This window comes from Hippocampus guttulatus, chromosome 15 (genome assembly GCF_054856545.1).
Source record: "Hippocampus guttulatus isolate MCC_2025c chromosome 15, RoL_Hgut_1.0, whole genome shotgun sequence".
Taxonomy (NCBI): domain Eukaryota; kingdom Metazoa; phylum Chordata; class Actinopteri; order Syngnathiformes; family Syngnathidae; genus Hippocampus; species Hippocampus guttulatus.
In genome coordinates, this window is record NC_141275.1 from 3,792,450 (window position 1) to 3,815,007 (window position 22,558).

The 22,558-nt window shown below is 44.0% G+C and overlaps 2 protein-coding genes across 3 annotated transcripts in view; both read left to right on the forward strand.

Moving 5' to 3' along the window:
- Nucleotides 1-4,320: 4,320 nt before the first annotated feature.
- kptn (kaptin (actin binding protein)) lies at nucleotides 4,321-16,366 on the forward strand. 2 transcript variants are annotated; one of them, XM_086131706.1, is made up of 12 exons: nucleotides 4,321-4,765; nucleotides 5,340-5,422; nucleotides 5,492-5,576; nucleotides 5,649-5,703; nucleotides 5,832-5,910; nucleotides 6,620-6,693; nucleotides 7,050-7,156; nucleotides 8,097-8,201; nucleotides 12,396-12,459; nucleotides 12,611-12,746; nucleotides 13,861-14,010; nucleotides 15,907-16,366. In XM_086131706.1, the coding sequence occupies exons 1-12, from the start codon at nucleotides 4,564-4,566 to the stop codon at nucleotides 16,063-16,065; spliced, it is 1,299 nt and encodes a 432-aa protein (XP_085987832.1). In that variant the 5' UTR covers nucleotides 4,321-4,563; the 3' UTR covers nucleotides 16,066-16,366. The 2 variants fall into 2 exon arrangements, with proteins under 2 accessions (XP_085987832.1, XP_085987831.1); XM_086131705.1 differs by having other exon boundaries at nucleotides 4,323-4,765; nucleotides 13,837-14,010.
- Nucleotides 16,367-18,560: 2,194 nt separating this feature from the next.
- The window catches only part of nova1 (NOVA alternative splicing regulator 1), a 38,637-nt gene continuing 34,639 nt past the window's right edge, over nucleotides 18,561-22,558 (forward strand). The window contains exon 1 of the mRNA XM_086131446.1: nucleotides 18,561-18,984. Coding sequence (XP_085987572.1) covers nucleotides 18,801-18,984 — 184 coding nt within the window. The 5' untranslated portion in view covers nucleotides 18,561-18,800. The remainder of the gene's footprint in view (nucleotides 18,985-22,558) is intronic.

Below are 22,558 nucleotides of genomic sequence, written 5' to 3' on the forward strand. Positions count from 1 at the left end.
GTACCTCCAACAAGGTTAAGAACCACTGATATAGAGGGACCAATCAATGTCCATGCAAATTCCTAGACTCAGAAAGCAAGTGCATGCATGTCACACTTAAAAAATGTCACAGAATCATTTTGACTTGCAAAAAACAGTATGGGGAAAAAAATGCATGATGATGTCAGGGCATCTTTCAAAATGTCTCAAAAAACCTTTTATCGTATAAAACACTGGACACGTGTTTGGACATCAGCAATGCACCAAACACAATAAATACACAAATTATTAGATAACACTCAGTTGCCATCTCTGACTGTCAATTGGTTGGTTATTAATCATAAACTTTTGGTGGTGTCAGATGTTGAATTTCTCTTGCGAGTCTGACCAAACTTAGATAAGGAAAAGTTGCGTTTATGGCACACATACAAATAAAGTTATGATGCCCCAATTTATCATAATGGCAGTGCCGATACAATTTGTGGTGCAAAACCATATTCACATTTTGCACTGAGTCTAGGCAAATATGGTGTGCTAGCTATATTGTTGATTTATACGTGTGTGTGTGTGTGTGTGTGTGCTGCGTGCGTGTAATGAGTCTGGAGTGCAGTGTGAGCTGAGGTGTGTCACTGGGGAGGATGAGTGATTACAATGGACAGTAATCCTGCCGATGGATTAGCAGGTGGTATTAGGAGAAGTGGGGGTGTAGCACACTGTCACCTCTGAACTGTCACAATATGGAGCAACAGCTTGCCGGCCCTCACCTCCGTCTGCTTTAGTCCCTACAACAACTAGCATACCTGAAACGACTGAATACTCAGACAATCGACAATTATGAGCGCCGTTTAGTTGAGGATGAGAAATATGGTCCCAGAATGTGAAACTAAAAACAGAGTACAACGATTTGGAAATGCTTTCCAAGTTATATTCGATTGAATACAGTGATCCCTCGCTACTTCGCGGTTCGTTTATCGCGTGTTCAGTGCATCGCGGATTTTTTCAAACATATTTAAAAAAAAAAATTTCATTTTATGTTATTTTCTTTTTTTTACATATACATGGATTACAGTACTGTATATGTTGCTCTATGTGACTTGTTGTTGTTTTGCAGCTTCTCGCGGACCGTTTGCGGACTTTAAAAAAAAATTAATGTTTTTTTTATCTGTTTATGTTAATTGGACACTACTTCGCGGATTTTCGTTTATCGCGGGTGGTTTTGGTCCACATTAGCCGCGATAAACGAGGGATTACTGTACTCAACAAAGATAAGATATTTAATGTTCAAACTGATTACAGTGTCATTAAAAACAAATAACTGGGACGGGGCACCAAAAGACTGAGAAAGTTGACAAATGCTCAAAAACCGCCTGTTTGGAACATTCCACAGCTGATTAATTGGAAACAGGTGAGTGACATGATTGGTCAGTTGTTCAGGAGGAAAGATGGAGTGAGATTCACCACTTTGAGAACAATGGTATGAGCAAATAGTACAGCAGTTTAAAAACAATGTTTCTCAACATATATTTGGTGGAATTTAGGGATGTCGTCATCTTCGATCCATATATATCGTCAAAATGTTTGAAGAATCTGAAAAAATCTCTGCACGCAAACAACCAGGCGAGAAATCAATTTTATATGCCACTGAACTTAGATCACGATACTGCATTAAAAAAAAATGACATAATTGTATTAGGAATATTGCCATGTGTGCTCAGGAGCATTTCAGAAAACAATTGTTAGTTACCAATCCAAGTTAAAACTCTACCAAGTAAAGTAAAAAAAACATGTATCACCAAGAAACACTCCTGGTTTGTGTGGGCCTGAGATTTTCTTAGGTGGGCTGACCTAAAGTGGATAAAAAAAAAAGAGTACTGTGGTCAGACGAATCCTCGTTTCAGTATGTTTTAGGAGCTGATGGACATCTTGTCTCCGGATTGTTTTCAAGTTCAAAAACCATCCATCCATTTTCCGAACCGCTTGATCCTCACTAGGGTCGCGGGGGTTTCTGGAGCCTATCCCAGCCATCTTCGGGCAGTAGGCGGGGGACACCCTGAATCAGTTGCCAGCCAATCGCAGGGCACACAGAGACGAACAACCATCTATGCTCACACTCACACCTAGGGACAATTTAGAGCGTCCAATCAGCCTGACATGCATGTTTTTTTTTGGAATGTGGGAGGAAACCGGAGCACCCGGAGAAAACCCACGCAGGCCCGGGGAGAACATGCAAACTCCACACAGGGAGGCCGGCGCTGGAATCGAACCCGGTACCTCTGCACTGTGAAGCCGACGTGCTAACCAATGGACTACCGGGCCGCCGTTCAAAAACCAGCATATGTATTATATTTTAGTGCCCATCGGATGAGTAACTTGCACATATATGAAGGTACTATTAATGCTGAAAGGTCCATCCAGGTTTTGGAAGGACATATGCCGCCATCCAAACAATGTCTATTTGCAGGACGTCCCCGCTTGTTTCAGCAAGACAATGGCGAATCACATTGTGATCTAGACTGACCTGCCAGCAGTGCTGCCCTGTCTCCCATCGAACAAGTATGGCGCATTATGAAGTGCAAAGTACAACAAGGGAGATCTCGGTCTGTTGAGCAACTGAAGTTGTACATGAAGTAAGAGTGGGAAAGAATGCCTCCATGCAAAATTTCAACAACTTTATTCAGTATATGGCTTCACATACTCTGAATGCCCCTTATCATATTCCACAGTCCCTGCTTCATAACTGCGATGTTTCGACGCTAACGTCAGTCTTCCCTCAAAATAAAACAATAATTTTGCACTGTATTTTGTGGTTCTAGGACATGAAAAAAAAGTCACTGTCACAGTGGCTTGAATGGATTTCCCCCTCCCCTTTTCGACCATTACATTGCAACAAAAAAAAAGTGATTAATTTCCCCCTGTAATTCTATGATATGATTTATACAGAGAGATGAATGAGTTGCAAAATTCCTAAACATGTCTCATATTTCATTAGTGCTATTTTTAGAATGATTGACTGAAGGTGGGTCTGTGTGACCCTCTGTTGATGCACGATTCCCCATGCACACACATACTTAGTTTGCCAGTTAAAACGTATCAGTGGTTATGGCTGGCAAAGGGAACAAATAATTGTGATTCATAAACTCTGAAAGGCAACAAATTATTGGGCAACATGACCAGTAAAAACAATCTGAGCAATTTAATGGAACTAGCTTGAATACAGCGTCTCCTCAACGGTTTATACATTTTCATTTCTGCTCTGATGTTCAATCATTAAAATGTTTACTGTTTTTAAAGTACTTAACCGGAAAAAGCACATCAGTAAGTGGTGTAGCAAACCCAGTATTTGTTATATCGACTGTAAATTGTTGGTGCCCAGTTAAGAAACAATTAGTCAATGCTGCATAAACTGGAAGGATTAGTGTACATGACAGAGCAAAACTTGGTCATGCTTTTGCCTAAAACAGAATAGTAATGGACAATGTTCTCGGACATTATTCCTTTCATGAAGTGACGATTCATCATATTCTATATAACAGTAGACATAGTTGGTCCGGTCATTTCTCATTGAGAGTTAAATGACTGCTTCTTCATGACAGATGAAGAATAAAGTCTTAATTCTAAAGATTAAAAAAAAAGATTTAAATAGCCTTTAAAAGTATGAAGGTTAACAAGCCTTTTAATTAAGATGGAAAGCTGATGAGTGAATTGTTACTGACATCTGGCGGACAGACAATGACAGTTACCAGTTATTTTTTACACAAACTTGCAGGTGTAAAAACAAACACGGTACTTAAAAATAGGATAGAAATTAAATAAATTCTGGCTTTAGTTTTGATGGAGTAGGTGCCTTCTGTCAATTGGTATTGGTTTGTATTGCATATCAAATTTCTGTCAGGCAAGTTCATAGCTTGAAGACACTGCATTTGGCTCGAATGAGAGCTTCGTTGGATTACAGTCGTGGACCATATGGTTTTACACACAGATCGCTTTTAATGAAATTGGGGTGTTGTACAAATGTAAGCTCTGAGGCTTTCAAAAATATAATTATGTGCTGCATACGGTTGGAATTGGACATCGTTATGTCCAATTCCGATGAGAAAACCGGAAGTAACAGAACAAGGGTTACATTCATTTGTTTCCCTTTTCCCCCAAAATGATTTTAATTGATAGCACACGTTTTGCCAATGACAAAAAGGAAACCTCGGGAAATTTGTTGAAAAATGAGCAAGCTACGACTTCACATTTTTGCATTGTCTTTGATGGGAAGGTTGTGCTTCCCAACATTGCCGCCAGGTAGGCACGTTGGCTTGCTGCAGCGCGCTGGTGAAGAAGAAGAAGAAGCCGATGAATAAGAAGAAGAAGAAGCCGATGAAGAAGAAGAAGTAGAAGAAGAAGAACTGAGAGATAAAACAAATGTTAATTTGATTAAAAACAAAGTCTGTTGTTGCAATTGAGAGCACTTGTGGTGCGTAACCCTAGTAGCGATTAATATGCAGCAACGCAGTCGCTATTAATATACAGCCATGCAGGTTGTGAAGACTTCCTCGTCGTGGTGATTGCTTGTGCATTTTGTTGACGCCCGAAATCATGTTTGGAGAGTTGTATCCCTTCGCGGAGGACAGTTTTAGCCGCTTCCCATCTCAGAGTAACATTTATGGACTGTGTCAGGCCGGGGAGCAGGAGCTGCTCGCGGCTACACTCAAGGGGAAGGTGGTCAGCTTCACTTACCAGGAACTACAGCAGAAAATAAGACCTGTGGCCAAAGAGGTTCAATTCACCTACATACCAGGTAGACTCAAAGGACCTGAGACAAAATCATTTCAACGAGATATGTTTGTATTTGTCATAAATTAAATGAACAACCTGTCCTCTGCCTTCTTAATCTGAAGAAATATAGTCGAAGCGACCCACCCCAAACATGAATCCTGTAAAACATAACTATTAAGCTAAATCACTACACACATTGACTTGTGTTTGATTACATTAAAAACTCAATTGCTGTATGTATAGAATAATAGCAAATGATAATAGGGGAAAAAAAATCTAAAACTAGGTTAAAAATGATTCTATACACTGTTATAAAATGATGCACTTTTAATGTATTCAACCACAGTTGCAATTAATGTTTTGCAAAGGTGAAAAAATATATATTTATATATTTTAATCTGTAAATTTAAATGGCAGCGCAACGTCCTCTATATGATATTCGCGCAAAAAATAACATTTTTGTACAGTTTATTTTATTTAGTGTTGAGGCTAAATTCTGATCGGTGCTTTAAAGAATGTTGATTATATGATTGACAGTCATATCAGTAATTTTTAAAGCAATGTTGCTAAGTTTTTATCTCTTCTCGTCGACCTAGTTGATGCAGAGATTGTTTCAATCGATGCGTTTAACAAGTCCTCACCCAAAAGTGGCCTTGTGGTGGGGATCACATTCATAAAGGTAAACATAGCAAAGACAGCATATGCTTACTTGAGTGGAATATTTTAATCAGTGTGATCTTTTTAACAGGACTCTGGTGACAAAGCCACCCCGTTCCTGAATATCTACTGTGACTACGAGCCTGGCTCAGAGTTCAACCTAGAGTCAATTGCCCGTGAGTAAACCTGTGTCCACTTCAGATCAATTTCCCTCTCAAGTTATGATGTAAATCTGACTGTCTGGACAGAAAGTTGCCTCAATCTGGAGTTGCAGTTCACACCCTTCCAGCTGTACCACACAGAGTAAGTTACATTATATATAGACAAGGAATATACCGATACCAGTAATGGGGTCGGTGCCAATTCTATATGTCATGGCCTGTAAAGAAGCAAACCTCACCAACATTTGCATTCAACCTTTCTGTTATTAGGGTGCAGAGTGATGGCGGAGGGCGAGAAATTGTTTTTCTGCTTAGTGGTCACGACCAGAGGATACACCTGTACAAGGAGGTCTGTGTGCTTGTATATGTGTGTGTGTGCTCACTTTTAGAGAATGATGTGTAGCTTTAAATTGTCAATCAAATGTAATATAAAGTAACACCCCATGAGGAAAACTTATTTATTTCAGCTATTCGAATGAAATAGACAGTAGAAAGAAATATAATTTGAAGATGTAACAAAACCTTTTACAGCCCAGCGAGGCATTTTTGCTGTGATGTGAGACGGCCATTTTAGAGTACAGTCATACCTCGGTTTTCGACCATAATCCGTTCCAGAAGGCTGTTCGTAAACCGATTTTTTCGAAAACCGAAACCACGCTCCTTTAAAAAAAATAAAAATCTTTATTGAACACGTCTGCTCATAATGGAACGCTACACAAGGAAGCGTCACTTCCTTGTCTACCCGAGGAAGCGTCCCTTCCTTGTGTAAGGAAGGCGAGAGGGGTCAAGTGACGCATTCAAGTTCGCTCAGTTTGGTCGAGAACCAATTTTCGGTCGTAATCCGAGGCATAAAAAACTCAAAATCTTTGGTCGAAAACCGATTTGGTCGAGAACAGAGACGTTCGAAAACTGAGGTTTGACTGTACTGTATTCGTTCATCATGCGTCATTCTCATCAGGGCAAAATATAAAGAGGAAATAACAAATGCTCTGTGTCATGCAGCCACAAAAAAACATGATTGCATATCAAGTCGATCACAAAACTTTTGTCTTCAACAGAATGCCTCACTCCACCAGTTTGAAGAGCAGCCAGTGGAGCGACTCTTCCCAGAGCTGCAGCAATTGCCCAGCAAGTTAGTCTCCCTCTAATTCTGTCGTTTATGTGTTCAATCATAGGGCTTAAAAACTGACAGGGTGATGAAGACTTTACTCCATATACATGTCAATTCCATGGAGGTCATAATTTTTTTTACGGGAGTGGTTATTTATGTCATTTCTTGTTGTGCTGTCAAATTCTATAAGAGAAAGTACAGCACATTTTTACACCATTGTGGTGACTGGATAAACCTCTTATGAGAACAAGGATGCATGTTTGTAAGTAACGAGTGAACTGGAATGGAGTAGTTTTTAGTTTTGTTCCTTCCATGGAAAAAAAAAGGTCACACTGCACTGTATTTTCTCAACTGGTGTGTGTCTTGCTTCCTCGCAGTGTGTTATGGATGGACATAATGTGCATACCTGATGGCCGACGACTGTCTGCATTTGGCTGCCAGAACGGCTGCGTTGGACTGGCTCTTGTCAAACAGTGTGGGCCAGGTGAGACGACACCAAGAAATCCAATTTTTTCTTGGGTTAGAGCTAGTGGTTCAAGTCACAATATTTAGAATGAATACTCTTTAGAACTGGTCACGTGCGTTCATCAAACTACTACAGCGATCAAGAATTATTCCAAGACCCGATTTTGTCAAGCTAAGCTTGAAAGTGGTGGTGAATCTTCGCCCGTGGGTTGGCACACTTGGTCGGGTTAGAACAGTATGTAAATCGGACCCACTCAAAAGTGCGTCGGGCTCACAGTGCAGTGGTGCAGGGTTCTATTCCGGCTGCGGCCTTCCTGTGTAGAGTTTGCATATTCTCCCCGTTCCTGCGTGGGCTTTCTCCGGGTACTCCGGTTTCCTCCCACATTCCAAAAACATGCTTGTTAAGTTAATGGAACACTCTAAATTGTCCCTTGGTGAACCCAAACAACAAAGTCCTTTACTATCTACCGATTTCTGAAAACGTGTACGCGAGCGAGTCATTCTTCCAGGTTTGAGTAAATATCCATCCATCTATTTTCTGATCCGCTTATCCTCACAAGGATGGGCCGGAGCTATCCCAGCTGTCTTTAGGCAGTAGGCCTAGCCCTGAACTGGTTGCTAGCCAATCACAGGGCACACATAGACGAACAACCATCCGCGCTCACACTCACACCGAGGGACAATTTGGAGTGCTCAATAAGCCTGCCATGCATGTTTTTGGAATGCGGGAGGAAACCGGAGTACCCGGAGAAAACCCACGCAGGCAGGGGGGAGAACATGCAAACTCCACACAGGAAGCCCAGAGCTGGAATCGAACCCTGCATCTCTGCACTGTGAGGTCGACGCGCTAAAATGATGATCCCGGAACAAATACACAGGGCAAGCCGATGATTATTTCCTTTGTGTTAGTTTCAAAGGTACATGTTTTTTAGTAAATTCATGTATTGTCTCTTGAACAGAGGTTTTGCAGAGCTGGCGCGTTCAGTTCGACAGTCCAATCTCCATCGTGCTGCTTTTTCCTCTCATCTGCCAAACAGAGCCGGATCTGCCCAGCGGAGAAAAAAGTATCTCATGTCACACTTTTGTTCTAAATCGTGTCTTTCTTTTGTTCTTTTCATTTTCAACGTAACTTTACTACTACTTGTTACCAAACTTACCTGACCGAAAAATTTTGAAAATCCCAGTCCTCGAGCCCCTTCTTCCATTTTATATATTTTTTACTACTGACTATAATTGAGATATGAAAAAACTGCCATATTTTCATTTTTATTTTTTGGGTGGGAGGGGGGGGGGGATCATTAGTGTTTTGTTCATCGCATTTTCTTTCCTGTCCCGGGACTAAAGAGGAGCATGACTGATACATACCAGGGCTGAGAAAATTTTTTATAAATATATTTTTGAATTGAAATAAAATGCTGGAGGGGCTTAACTGAGGCTTGACACAGATTTCTGATTGGGCTGGAGCACCCCCTCGCCCTGGTCACCTATTGTCAATTGAAAATGGAAAGAATGTATGATGCACAGATTTGTCCACTACCACTAAAACCTAAATGAGCATTGAAGTAATACTAAGTGGAGAAAAAAAATAAAATGTTGAGTTATATTTTTATGCTGATTAAAACGAAAATTGGCATGCTCATTCCAAATTTGCTGTCAGTTTTTTTTTCTTTTAGTTTTTTTTGTAGCATGTCAATTTTTTACTAAACAAGCAAAATTCCACCGATGAGAGGTGTGTGCAGCTCCCAGTAGGTTCGCACTATCAATATCTACAAATTTAAAACTAGCATAGTAGGAATTAAGAAAATTACTGCTGGCTTTTCATTTAATATTGTAACCATGGCCATACCGTGGTAAATTGTATTTGGTTTTATGCAGTTTTTTTTTTGTTGAAGTTTTCAAAGCCTGTAACTATCCCATCTTAGTGTTGTATTTACATATGTACACATTTATGTTCGAACAGTTTTGGATTCGGCACCCAAAAATTTGTTCAAACAGCTGTCACACCTAACTCAACAAAAAATGTGTTCCCCGGTATATTGAAAAGTCTCATCCATCCATCCATCCATCCATCCATCATCTACCGCTTATCCGGGGCTGGGTCGCGGGGGCAACAGCTTTAGCAGGGAAGCCCAGACTTCCCTCTCCCTAGCTACTTCTTCCAGCTCTCCCCGGGGGATCCCGAGACGTTCCCAGGCCAGCTGGGTGACATAGTCTCTCCAGCGTGTCCTGGGTCTTCCTCGGGGTCTCCTCCCGGTGGGACATGCCCGGAACACCTCACCAGGGAGGCGCTCAGCGGGCATCCGAATCAGATGCCCAAGCCACCTCATCTGGCTCCTCTCGATGTGGAGGAGAAGCGGCTCGACTCTGAGCCCCTCCCGGATGACCGAGCTTCTCACCTTATCTCTAAGGGAGAGCCCGGACACCCTGCGGAGAAAACTCATTTCGGCCGCTTGTAACCGGGATCTCGTTCTTTCAGTCACGACCCATAGCTCGTGACCATAGATGAGGGTTGGAACATAGATCGACCGGTAAATTGAGAGCTTCGCCCTTTGGCTCAGCTCCTTCTTCACCACGACAGACTGATACAACGTCCGCATCACAGCAGACGCTGCACCGATCCGCCTGTCGATCTCCCGCTCCCTCCTGCCCCCACTCGTGAACAAGACGCCAAGATACTTGAACTCCTCCACTTGGGGCAAGATCTCCTCCCCGACCCGGAGGGGACACTACACCTTTTTCCGACTGAGGACCATGGTTTCAGATTTGGAGGTGCTGATCTTCATCCCAACCGCTTCACACTCCGCTGCGAAACGCTCCAGTGAGAGTTGGAGAGCCCTGTTTGAAGGAGCCAACAGCACCACATCATCTGCAAAAAGCAGGGATGCAATACTGAGGCCCCCAAAACGGACCCCCTCAACGCTTCGGCTGCGCCTATAAATTCTGTCCATAAAGGTTATGAACAGAATCGGCGACAAAGGGCAGCCTTGGCGGAGTCCTACCCCCACTGGAAACGATTCCGACTTACTGCCGGCAATGCGAACCAAACTCTGACATTGGTGGTATAGTGACCGAACAGCCCGTATCAGGGGGTTCGGTACCCCATACCCACGAAGCACCCCCCACAGAACTCCCCGAGGGACACGGTCAAACGCCTTCTCCAAGTCCACAAAACACATGTAGACTGGTTGGGCGAATTCCCACATACCCTCGAGGACCCTGCTAAGGGTGTAGAGCTGGTCCACTGTTCCACGGCCGGGACGAAAACCACACTGCTCCTCCTCAATCTGAGGCTCGACTTCCTGACGGACCCTCCTCTCCAGCACCCCTGAATAGACCTTACCAGGGAGGCTGAGGAGTGTGATCCCTCTGTAGTTGGAACACACCCTCTGATCCCCCTTTTTAAAAAGAGGGACTACCACCCCGGTCTGCCAATCCAGAGGCACTCTCCCCGTTGACCACGCGATGTTGCAGAGGCGTGTCAACCAGGACAGCCCCACAACATCCAGAGCCTTGAGGAACTCCGGGCGGATCTCATCCACCCCTGGGGCCTTGCCACCGAGGAGCTTTTTAACCACATCGGTGACTTCAACCACAGAGATAGGAGAGCCCACCTCAGAGTCCCCAGGCTCTGCTTCCTCCAAGGAAGGCGTGTTGGTGGAGTTGAGGAGGTCTTCGAAGTACTCTGCCCACCGGTTCACAACGTCCCGAGTCGAAGTCAGCAGCGCCCCATCCCCACTGTACACAGTGTTAGTGGTGCACTGCTTCCCCCTCCTGAGACGTCGGATGGTGGACCAGAATTTCCTCGAAGCCGTCCGGAAGTCGGCTTCCATGGCCTCACCGAACTCTTCCCACGCTCGGGTTTTTGCCTCGGCGACCACCGAAGCTGCGTTCCGCTTGGCCAGTCGATACCCGTCAGCTGCCTCTGGGGTCCCACAGGCCATAAAGGCTCGATAGGACTCCTTCTTCAGCTTGACGGCATCCCTTACTGCTGGTGTCCACCAGCGAGTACGGGGGTTGCCGCCACGACAGGCACCAACCACCTTACGGCCACAACTCAGATTGGCCGCCTCAACAATAGAGGCACGGAACATGGTCCACTCGGGCTCAATGTCCCCCGCCTCCCCTGGAACATGGGAAAAGCTCTGTCGGAGGTGGGAGTTGAAACTCCTTCTGACAGGGGATTCCGCCAGACGCTCCCAACAAACCCTCACGATACGTTTGGGTCTGCCAGGACGGACCGGCATCTTCCCCCACCATCGGAGCCTACTCACCACCAGGTGGTGATCAGTTGACAGCTCCGCCCCTCTCTTCACCCGAGTGTCCAGAACATGTGGCCGCAAATCCGATGATACAACTACAAAGTCGATCATCGAACTGCGGCCTAGGGTGTCCTGGTGCCAAGTGCACATATGAACACCCTTATGTTTGAACAAGGTGTTCGTTATGGACAATCCATGGCGAGCACAGAAGTCCAATAACAAAATACCACTCGAGTTCTGATCGGGGGGGCCGTTCCTCCCAATCACGCCCCTCCAGGTCTCACTGTCATTGCCCACGTGAGCATTGAAGTCCCCCAGCAGAACAAGGGAGTCCCCAGCAGGAGTACTCTCCAGCACACCCTCCAAGGACTCCAAAAAGGGTGGGTATGCTGAGCTGCTGTTTGGTGCATATGCACAAACAACAGTCAGGACCCGTCCACCCACCCAAAGGCGGAGGGAGGCAACCCTCTCGTCTACCGGTGTGAACCCCAATGTACAGGCACTGAGCCGGGGGGCAATGAGTATGCCCACACCTGCTCTGCGCCTCTCACCGTGAGCAACTCCAGAGTGGAAGAGAGTCCAACCCCTCTCGAGGGAACTGGTACCAGAACCCAGGCTGTGTGTGGAGGCAAGTCCGACTATATCCAGTCGGAAATTCTCTGCCTCACACACCAGCTCGGGCTCCTTCCCTGCCAGAGAGGTGACATTCCATGTCCCAAGAGCTAGCTTCTGCAGCCGAGGATCGGACCGCCAGGGTCCCCACCTTTGGCTGCCGCCCAGCTCACATTGCACCTGACCCCTTTGGCCCCTCTCATGGGTGGTGAGCCCATGGGAAGGGGGACCCACGTTGCCTCTTCGGGCTGTGCCCGGCCGGGCCCCATGGGTGTAGGCCCGGCCACCAGGCGCTTGCCAACGAGCCCCACCTCCAGGCCTGTGAAAAAAAAAAAAAATATATATATATATATATATATGAAAAGTCTCACTTTTTCATATTTTCAGGTTTCGGAGTTGAAGGCTACCATCTTCTAGTAACTAGCACAATCGAGATGGCAGTTGTTTACAGGTGAGGAGCTCATTTCATTAATCATGTTTTGGTCATAGATTTTTTTTTTTAAATAACTTGAGTTCATGAAGTTTATAAGCTACTTTTTCAGCATTTCTATGACTCTATTACACCAGAGCCCCACCCTATTGTTTTTTTTTTTGTGTCCCAGAAATGTTCATGAAGGAGGCTTGTCCCACTCGCTCTGCCTCGCTGACAGTGACCAGTGGGATGCAGTGCTCTGTGCTCTGGTTATCGATCTGGATTTTGACGGGCAGAAGGAGGTGCTGCTGGGAACATATGGACAGGTCAGAAAGTCATGTGGCCAACACAAGTCTCCACCTTTGTTCTTGTTAGAAAATGTACTGTAGTACTGTGGTACCTCTACTTACGAAATTAATTGGTTCTGGAAGAAATTTCTTAACTTAAATTTTGTAAGTAGAGACGCGTTTTCCATGTAAATGCCCTAATCCATTCCAAGCATCCCCAAAATTCAGACATAAATGTTTTCGAAAGCATAAAAATGGACCAAAATATTTAACAAATACATGTTACAATTAGATTATCGCACAATAAATGAGAGTTGTGAATAATGTAAATGACAAAGAATAAAGAATAAAAATGACTGTCATTTAACTTTTAACTGCATCCTCATGGTTTTTTTTGCCCTCTTAAGTGTTCTCTCTCAGAAGTGGTTTTTGCCTCGCGTTTTGTAAAGAATTGATCCAAGGACATTTGCTTATGTCGACTTTTAACAATCCTTCAAAAATGTCCATGGCAAATATCAGCATAGTGAGCGATCGCTGAAATGGTGAACACTTTTTCTGGGTGATTCACATCGGAACGCCTAATGGCTCGAGGGCCGAATGACGAGTACGCTGCATAGACATCTATCTACACACATAGACACATTCAATAGAGGTCCTTCTTAGCCAATGGGATGCCAGGAAGATGCTCGGTAATAGTCCATGGCAGAGCAGCTATAAGTATGTTGCATTCAGGAAACTCGGAGCTGCGAGTCGCGGACCATCCTGTATTTTTACCTTTCGTATCTTGAAATTTCTTTCGTAACAAGTGGCAATATTTTCCTGTTGAAGCGTTTCTTCACTTGAACATTTCGTAAGAAGAGATGTTCATAAGTAGAGGTACCACTGTACCTTGTGATTGAGTGGTGATGAGTCGAGTGTGCTGGGATTGCCTCCTGCTCACCTTTAACCCTTTCAGGGACAGCGGTTACTACAGTGGACAGTTTATCAGGTTTCAGGTTAACATTACTTGTGCATGAAAGGGTTCATCCTAATGTGCACAAACAGTGTTCAAAATGGATGGATGGATGGATGGATGATGAGAGAGGCCAAATGAAAACCTGCGCAATCTGTTTTTCATCCACCTGTGTAGGAACTTCTCTGTTATAAATTCCAGCATGGGGCAGCAGGAGAAGAGGGCCACTTTGAGTTGCTGTGGCGACGGAGCTTCAAGAGTCCTTTGCTGTCAATCATCTACTTGGACCTGACGGGAGACGGTTTGAGAGAGCTGGCTGTCCTCACACTGAAGGGACTGCATATCTTACAGGTATGTGGCACCAAAGCGCTCAAGAGATTTATGACTGTAATAAAAGCCACAGCGCCGCCGCTGTTGTGCCACCTCTGTAGACTTTCTCACTAACTCAGCAAAAAAGTGGAAAAGTGTCTTGCTGACCTCAAATGAGCACCTGGAGGATAATCTCAAATACAATGGCGCCTCTAAAGTTGAGGACGACCCGTTCCAGAATGCTGTGTAATCTCCAAATTGTGTCTTTCCCATAAGAAATAATGCAGTGTCAACATCGTAACACCATCACACTGTACAGGCATTTTTTTATCTCAGTCACATTTTAATCTTAACCATCACATAATTGTAAAATGTCAGAATATACACATGGTCTGCTCACAGAAAATAGAATGTGAGTCTTAAATTTACTGCAATATGGTTGCCTTCTCAATGTTTATTTGTATCGTATTTTCCGCACTATAAGGTGCACCTAAAAACGTTACATTTTCTGAAAAGCCGACAGTGTGCCCGAATATCCGATGTGCCTTATATCTGCTTTTCCAGTCTCTTTATATTCCCCATTGAGTTTTTTCCATTAGTGTTCCTATGCCATCTTGTGGTGATTATGAGCAAGAACCACTTGTAACGGAAAAGGGTTCTGCCCGACACGAATTGACACACACTCAAACAGACAACTACTCTGTGCGCTCTGCGCAGCCATTATGAAACGAAAATAATACCAAAGGTATAGTTAACTTCAGACTAAATGAAGGAAGAAGGAGACAAGCAAGGATATTTAGCCCCTTGTCGATGTGAGCCCACAATGTTTGTGTGCCTTTTTGTTGAATCATTTGTCTTCATAACTTTTCCTTTCATTTATTGTTTTGTAATGCCATTTGTATTTATATGGTTCATGTCCGCCGTGTTTGTGACCAGTTTCATGGCTTTGTTACAGCCGCAGTGGTTAATACAATCGTATTTTATTTTATTGTATTCTATTCTATTCTATTCCCTTTAGCGTAGCTTCATCCAGTGGATGCATAGCGCAACAGCAGCCACTACTGTTGCCTATAATGCATTGTGCCCTGTATATGAAAATAGTTTTAAAATAGGCCATTTATTGACGATGCGATTTATAATCCGAAGCGCCTTATCGTGCAGGAAACACGGTAGTTCCTTACTTTTGTGGCACATTGTCAACGACTATTATTGTTACACCGTAATTGACTTGACTTTTCTTTCCGCTCTTTGTTGTATGCCGTTACTTGAATTGACTTTATTTTCGACTGGACAATGACCCAAAATTCGAGCATCTCAGTCCCGTTATCATTACTTTTTGTTGATTGTTTGAGCAATATCAAGGCTATAATTTTGAGCTAGCTCTTGGAAGAAGCACAAGACACATTGTTGAAACAATATTGGTTAGAAAGGTGGATTAGGCAGTGACGTATATATTATTTTTTGGCTTATTGTTAATTCATAAGAGACCTATAGAGCTATATTGCACTGAGCGACCAGGGGCAGGCACTGCATGTGTGTTGCAAATGAAAATAAGATCCCCAGGCAATCGCAGGGCACAGCCAATCACATTCACACCTAAGGGCAATTTAGAGTCTTCAATTGACCTTAACATCCTTTTTTGGTGGGGGAGCGTGGGAGGAAGCCTGCACAGGGAGAACATGTCACCTCCGCATAGAAGGGTCTGATTCAAACCAAGAACCTCTCAGCTGCGGTCGCTACCTTTACTGAGCTGACCCGATCTCTAAACCTAACTATGAAAAATAACCCAAACAGCTCCAACACGTTAGTTTTCAAGGTGATCTTCTATTGAACATAATTTCTTCAGAAATGTCAACCTGAGACTAGAATGTAGCGCTTGGAGAACAGATGATGGTCAGACCACTCAGTTGTTTTTTTATGTGTTGTGTGTCATTGTAGCACAGTCTCACCAGCACTGCTGATTTGGTCATGGAGCGTCTTGCCAGGAGAGTGGCAGCTTTGGCTGTTGACACGGAGCCAAAGGCAACTGAAGGTCGACATACTCATGAAAAGGATATTCCTGAGGAGGACTTTGCACTTAAACCATCTTCAAATTAATAAACAGTGTTTTGATGGTATACCGACACCATTTTACAAAAGCTGTACCAAGATTTATGCTTTTATAGTCATGTTTGCAATACATGCAATTAAGACGTTTAATGTGCATGTGGTTTGGTCGGCAAACAGAAAAACAGATTTTTTTTAAAACAGCCAAATCGGTCAGAGACAATCCATTCTTCTGGCTGTCATAATTACGAAACACATTCAGTGCCATGTGTCCTTTGTACATAAGAGTTGGGAATCAAATAGCTGTTTCCAACTCCTGAATTTACAAAGGTAAATAAATGGTGGTCAGTTATCTTTTTTTATTGACACTGTTGATGTATGTATATCCCTCGATCCATCCGTTTGTTATCTGATCCGCTTATCCTCACGAGAGTCGCGGGCTGTGCTGCAGCCTATCCCAGCTGTCTTCGGGCAGTAGGCAGGGTACACCCTGAACTGGTTGCTAGTGCACACATCCACAAACAACCACTTGCGCTCACAATCACACCCGAGGGACAATTTGGAGTGCCCAATCAACCTACCATGCATGTTTTTGTAATGTGGGAGGAAACCGGAGTACCCAGAGGAATCACCACTCAGGCGCGAGGAGAACATGCAAATTCCACACAGGAAGGCCGGAGCCGGAATCGAACCCGGCATCTCTGGACTGTGAGGCAGACGTGCTGTCCGTGTGTGTGTTTGTAATGTGTGTGGGTGTGTCTATATGTATACAGTATGCATATACCGTATATATATAAAATAACAGTATATACAGAAAATATGCAATACAGTATAAAAATAGGCACCCAATATAAAAAAATGCACAAGAAAAGCCGTCACATTTTGTAAAGGATTTTATTTACCAGTAATCTTCATGGGACGAGTTTTGAAGCCCCAGTTGGGCGACTTGTACACTCGTGTACATTTACAGTCTTGTCCCCTCAAAATGACAACATGGCCAAATGTAAGCAAACTGCTGGCAATGAAAGCAAGTATAGTAAATAAGTATTTTGGGAAGTAAAAGTGTTTTGCTCACGTGCCTTAACTCACAGATTCAGGTTGTACGATTCAATGTATCCTCACCAAACTCTCTGTTATAGACTTTGTTTTGCGCAACGGTGCACTGATTTCACACCGAGTCAGTAAATTTGTTAATAACTTGAGACACGATCATCATTATTTTAGTATTCCTGAATTTTTGCGACATTTTGGTGTTGTGCAGTGCCGCCAGAATTGTTTATTGTAAAAAAAAAAAAGTCTCAGGAGCGTTTCAAGAAAACTGCATAAAATTGCGTTGCATGTGATGTGTGTGGCCGGCGAAAGAACTCGAAGCGACAACGTGCACGCTGTATATTTGTTCAAGTAGATTTAAGTGTTCGAGATCTACATTTACTCCGATGAAATCACATTTGTCTGCCTTTCTACCACGATGTTTTATAGTCTTTTAATGGTATTCTATTGATAATGTTTTTGTTGTTTGAACAAGACAAATTTTTTTCGGAAAACGGTGATATTTTTCGTAATTATCAGGGCCTAACACGGTACCGTTTGCATTTTTTTTTTTGCCAGTGACAATGAGAGTGTAATCACGAAATTATCCACTAGGCGGTGTCACCAAGCTCTCGTTCTGGTTACATCAACTGGACATAACAGTGATACTTTTACTTACGAGTTATTGGAGTTAGTAGCCATTGCTCTGTTTTTTGTTTGCTTTGCTTTTACTTACGAGTTATTGGAGTCACCTGCCTTTGCTCTGCTTTTTTTTTTTGCTTTGCATTGCGAGAAAAAAATGACACGTATGAGCGTAGAAATTACTACCATACGTTTTATTAAAAAACGTAAAAGGGGCTGTAGACCACATTTAATGGCACGCGATGTGTTTCGATAAATTAAGGCAAGGTTATCCTTCCTTTTATGCTTCATAACAGTTGTCTCGGAAATCAGAATATTTTGTTTATGCCAGAAGAAAATTGGTTTTAAATGGTAATTTAGCAATATCACACAGGGCATCACACTATTCTTTAAGAAATTTGGTCTTTTATAGTGTCGTGCAGTTCTGCCGTGTCATCAGCCTACATCCCATAAAAACAGTAAAAAGTGACAATGGGAAAGGCCAAATTATTCGACAGAAATATGACAAAATTAGGTACTTACTACTACAACAGATTCTAACTTTAACAAAACACCGACATATTAGGTACCTGCCTCGTTGGGAAAAAAAACACGAAACGAAAATAAGACATGTAAGGTGTTGGGATACACAATGAACAATCGTGCCAGTGGCACTGTGGTTCTTCCCTAAACTCCCAACTCCATTTCCCTCTGATACGCTCTCCAACAACAATAACAACAGCGCTTGTAACGCTCGAGGAACAGCGGCAGAGAAAGATGGCGTTACATAAGGGTACACATCGGTAAACTGTCGCCAATTTTATGATTATTTGTACTTTTTTTCGGGTGGGGCGGGGGTGCGGGTCTGTTTTGCGCGTCAACAATAAGGACCGCACTCCGGAGAGCGCCTTTCACTCAATGTGATTTATATTTAGCTCAGTAAGAGACGGCGGTAAATGGAGACTGCGAGTCCCGTTCTAACCATTCAATCCCCCAAAACTTGTTCATTTGGCGGTGCGCGTCATCTGGCTATGTGCTGCTCGTAGTGAGGGCGCTGTGTGAGTGTATGTGTGTGTGCGCGTGTGTGTGGATAAGAGACGAGCACAAATTTATCTCCAGCTCCGGGAGAGGGAAAGATGATGGCCGGTGGTGGCGAAGCAGCAATGGACCACAACGGGATATACTCAACCGCTAACCTCCAAAATCTGCCACACAACCTGCAGCAGAGCCACATGGAGGCGGACAACTCGGACTCCCGTAAACGACCGCTGGAAACTCCGGCGGAGGAGGCCGGCTGTACCAAGCGCACCAACACTGGAGGTAACGAGCAGCTTCTTCCATCGCGATTCTTCCATCATACCCATATCGGCGCCAACGCATTTGCCGTCACTTGTGGAACACGAATTTGCTACAGTCTTGCGTGTGGGCCGCCGCTTAGAAAACAAACCCGCGTATCTTAAATTCAGATTCGAGCTGCGTGTTAAGACCCCCGATGTGCTGCACCTGTGCACTTGGCGCTTTTGGGGAGGTTGGTTGGGGGAGGTGGGGGTTGCACTTTTGTGAGTGTATGTGGCTGTGTGTGTCTTGCGGTTGTTACTGCAACACGCCTTGACACAGTGGCCTCTTTATGGCAGGTCGCTTTTGCATATCAATCCAGCCCCCCCCCCCCACCGCAGACGTGGTGTGTTCTATCATGCAAAGTCTTAAAAAAACATTTTAAAAAGCAAAGGAGAAAATTTGAACTATTCTTCCCACCGGCAACCATCTGTTTCTCTGTCCAGTTGTGGTTTGTATCGCTAGATGAATAATTCCTGAAGCTCTTGTGCCGAGAAAAGAAGATCAATCTTTTCTTATCCTCCTTGACAAATATGAATTATGTTAAGTGTGAATTCAAAACTGTTGAATGGGGTTCATAGCGCAGTTTCTGGTGGGACCTGGCGATCAGACATTTGGCTGGAAATTCACTGTGAAGTCCACTTTCAGTTAAATACAAAGAGTCTCGCTGTAGGTGCTGCATCGAATAATAAAACTTAGCAGAAACATTGCTCACGAAGAGTATTGTAATTGCCAAAGTGAATATGTTTGACGTCAATGGAGAATAGATTTCACTAAAATAAAAATAAAAAAGAATCGCATTACTTGCCGCTTTTCTAAAACGATCATAACGGGATGGGAGATTCGCTCTTTAAAATGTTCTGAACTCCTGTTTCGATGCCTGTTTCTGCAAACTGGAGGTCTTAACCGGTGTAGCTCAGCTTCCCACAGCTTATATGTCATTACAGCCAAGTAGTGCACTCAGTTTTGCTTCAGTGCATCATTATCAACAATTGACAGAATTCGTTACCAAATGATGATTCTGTTATTTTGCCTATCATGACAAATATGCACAAAGAATTCAGACCTGCCACCTCACTGCGACCCCCCCCCCCCCCCCCCCAGAATTACTGCAGCGGCCAAAATGATTCTCATTCAATCTTCCTTCATTGGAAAGAGAAAAAAGAATGAATATATGATTGCACATGTACAGGAAGAAAAACATACTGATGTTGTGTGCCATAAGTGCAGTTCAGATGGTTTTGATCTGCAGCTCAATGGACACCCCCCATCCCCCTGGTACTTTTCAATAGCATGTTACATAAACTTAATTTGCCTGGCTCTGCGACCCGAGAACTCAGTCCATTTTGTACCCTATTTGATCCCTTTCATGCACCCTGTAACCTGATAACATGATAAACTGTCCACTGTAGTCACCGCTGTCCTTGAAAGGGTGGAACAGCATGAGGGCTTTTTTTTCATCTCTCTTCAAAAATATCATCTTAGTGGCCACTTATGTCACCAGTCATATTTCAATGGCTTCCGTCTCCATCCGTCCTGCATTTGCACCTCTGAGAGCAAAGGTGCGGAGAAGTCACGTGGTGTTCTCACTTCGGAAATTCGGAGGTAGCACTTTTCTCCTTGTGGAATTCTTAGCGATAACAATCTGTAGGTCACACAATTCAATTGGATGTCTTGAAAATCACAATCTTATGACAGATGGCACTCATCGCTATGAGGCCGACTCTTTGCAAACATTTACCAAGTTCAATATGATTTGGTAATGCGTTATAGCCTTCAATGTGAAATGTTGCCTAGTTACCGTGTTAAGAAAGATGCATGCAAGTCAAAGAAATTGTGAGATTATGTGACAAAATTATCCCGGCTGTTGATGAAATGAGGAACATTTGGCTGCTTGACTTCGAGCCAGTCATGACAGCACATGTACAACTCTTGCGGCACGTTTTTTCTTGTTTGTTTTTTGTTGTTGTTTTTACTTCAACCGTGCCCCCCCCCGCCCCCAATATTTTAGTCATGTTTACATTTATCACCCAATCATATTGCCAAAATTGCTTTGATTTTATGTTGTTAAATATATATTCCGGGGGTCTTACTAAATATGTTTCCACTGCTTGAGTGGTTTCATCACTCCCTCCATCCCTTCATTTTCTTCTTAATGTCGTTGATGTTGACGTGCTACGTGCACTGAAGTCAGCTATGGCAATGCTCCAAATGATGCGCTATTTCATGCAATTACTCCAATGTTAATTTGTGTTATTGCGAGTGTGAGCGCGGATGGTTGTTCGTCTATGTGTGTCCTGCGATTGGCCGGCAATCGGTTCAGGGTGTACCCCGCCTACAGCTGGGATAGGCTCCAGCACGCCCCGCGACCCTTGTGAGCATCAGCGGAACAGAAAATGGATGGATGGATGGATATTGCATCAACTGCAATGCTGGCAGAAACATGGGACAGCACTACACAGTACGACAGACAGCACGGTGGTACTGAGCCACCGCTACAATCACCCACCGCATGTCCGCATTTGATATTGATCATGTTCCTTGTAGCGAGCTGATCATTAACATGACTGTCAGTTGTAACAAAGAAAAGAGACACTGTGCTCTCAGAGCTGAGCCCCCCCTCATTGTGCTTTAGAAGCTACGGACGCACCGAGTGAGGCTGATCCCTCTTCTTTTCTCAGCACCGCTCCCCCTCGCCTCAAAACGAACGCATTGAATTCATTTCTCGGCACCAATTCATCGAGTCTGTGTCACTTAGCAAGTGCGTACAAACAGAGAATGCTTGTGTGACTTGCTTTTAGGATTAGAACTGATCATGGCTTTTTATTTATTTATTTTTGCTAATGGAGGGGTTGGCACAGGGATGTGCGCCTTAGTTCTTTTTTTTTTTTCTTCGAATTTTTGGTTGGGAAGGACACAGGTGCCCTTGCAGAGCGACATGACGTGAGCGGACTGAGAATTTGCCAGGTGGTGGTGAAAGAGAGAACGAGAGAGAGGGGTAGGAAGGAAGGCAGAGCAAAGGGAGAGATAGATGGAGTCTACGGGGAAGCTGTGTCTATATACGGGCGAATATTCTAGAAGGCTCCTGGACCAACATTAGGCCTCGATTCACATATGATGATGCGGAAGCACCTTCTTTTTGCCCGCTTCCCCCAGAATGTTCTATTCAATGACGCTCGACCCACCATGTCTACATGCAGACAGTTAAAAGGCACGCACGTTGCGGTCTTTATGTGCACTTTCTTAAAATACCCCTCGGTGTGGGATTTTATAGGCGTAGTGATTGGCTTCATCACCCCCCTCCACCATTCTGCGGCACTGCCATTTGCAATGGTTGATGAGCCCCTCCGCCCCTCTCAAACATGGCCGTCTAAGGGACTGGGGGTGGGGGGGAAAGGCGAGTGGGTGGCGTACGGCACGCTCTCTCTCCGATCACTCCTCCTCCACCTTCTTCATCATCTGTTATCAATACACTGCTTGATTCGCCGTTGAAGGTCACGATACACGCTTTCCCATTCACGGCTGAAGGAGCTCGCCACCCCGCCACCCCCACCCCCTC

Coding starts and splice junctions, on each gene's coding strand:
- kptn (XM_086131705.1), top strand. CDS start 4,564: ATGTTTGGAGAGTTGTATCCCTTCGCGGAGGACAGTTTTAGCCGCTTC. Junction 5,577..5,648: donor CAACCTAGAGTCAATTGCCC/GTGAGTAAACCT, acceptor CTGTCTGGACAG/AAAGTTGCCTCAATCTGGAG. Junction 6,694..7,049: donor CTGCAGCAATTGCCCAGCAA/GTTAGTCTCCCT, acceptor GCTTCCTCGCAG/TGTGTTATGGATGGACATAA.